This window comes from Trichoderma harzianum (genome assembly GCF_003025095.1).
Source record: "Trichoderma harzianum CBS 226.95 unplaced genomic scaffold M431scaffold_494, whole genome shotgun sequence".
Classification (NCBI taxonomy): Eukaryota; Fungi; Ascomycota; class Sordariomycetes; order Hypocreales; family Hypocreaceae; genus Trichoderma; species Trichoderma harzianum.
Window position 1 is genome coordinate 1 of NW_020209742.1, and position 1,254 is coordinate 1,254.

At 49.4% G+C, this 1,254-nt stretch overlaps 1 protein-coding gene across 1 annotated transcript; it reads left to right on the forward strand.

Moving 5' to 3' along the window:
* Window positions 1–10: 10 nt before the first annotated feature.
* M431DRAFT_102896 (hypothetical protein) lies at window positions 11–652 on the forward strand (the record flags this gene model as incomplete). Its single annotated transcript, XM_024911492.1, has 1 exon — window positions 11–652. A coding segment is annotated over one exon (642 nt), but the record flags the coding sequence as incomplete, so codon positions are not given.
* Between the last annotated feature and the right edge of the window lie 602 nt (window positions 653–1,254).

Here is a 1,254-nt window from a genome sequence, read left to right on the forward strand (position 1 = left end):
AACGCTTTCAAGTTTCTTAGGCCCGTTTCTACTCATTGACCGTCTTATGCCCCTGCTCGAGACTACCTCCAAGCGTTCAGGTGCCGACGTTAGAATCGTGACCATCGCCTCTACAGCGCCAAAAGCCTTCCTCCCTGCCAACTTCCAATTCCAATTTGACTCGGCTGCTGGGCTCGTCACTCCTGTAACTTGTTATCCCCTCGCCTGGCGTTACTTTCTGAAGTTCCTCTTCGCTAGCGACATGATTCTGTACAGCGTCTCCAAGGCCGGAGCAATGGTCTACGCCTCGAAGATGCAGGAGTTGTTCGACAAGTACAGCCTCAACATACTTTCACTCATCGTTCACCCCGGTGAAGTAGCCACCGAGGGAGTTGCCGAGGCTAACAATGCCTTCATGCGGATGATGGCCCGCACGTTTTATATGAGTTCAGAGCAAGGTGCTGCTTCTCCACTGTTCGCAGCTACTTCCGATCAGATCCGCTCCGACCCAGATCAGTTCAAAGGTAAGCTGCTCATGCCCGTTGGTAAGCCTTCGGGTTTGTACTCCGTAGTCAACGATAGGAAGCAAGCTCAGGGCCTTTGGGACGTCATGACGAAAGAGCTTGCCCGGCATCTTGAGGCGGAGGGCTTGGCTTCCATGAGAAAATGGTGATTGCTCAAGCAACTCTAGCCACAACTTAAAATATACTCGCCAAATTGACTTGCAAGTGGCGTGTTCGCATATATCTTCCACTCCTACCAATTTTGTTTACCGGGTGCAGTTACGTAACTCGTCTCCGAGAAGACCATGCCCAATCTTTGCCTATTCAATGATTACTTGGAAGCGAGGTAAATTGTCCCACAAGTAGCTGTCACTAGGAGGATACAGGGACAGCCTGAAATGCCAGCGCGCGGCAGGAAGGCCTATAGAGCCCTAGATCAGAACCCATTGGATAGGCTGATTGAACTGCGTCTGGAAAAGCCTCTCACAGGAGGTAAATGCTTCCTTGCTGTAGTCTCAACCATGTACGCGGTTCAAGAGAGTGGCCCTTGGAGCACCCTACTTCGTCGAGGCTTTCTTGATAGATTTCCCATTAGCCACCATCTCAAGCACCTGGATAATAATTCTATGTTAGATATATACAGATTTCATTAAGTCAGAGAGGCACACACCAAGTTAGAACATATTTGAGCCACAATCTATTGAGTTGTTAAGGGTCAAATTGTTGAGGTAGTTTATGATGCTGGGATTTTTTGGGTGGCCTAGAAGGGGGG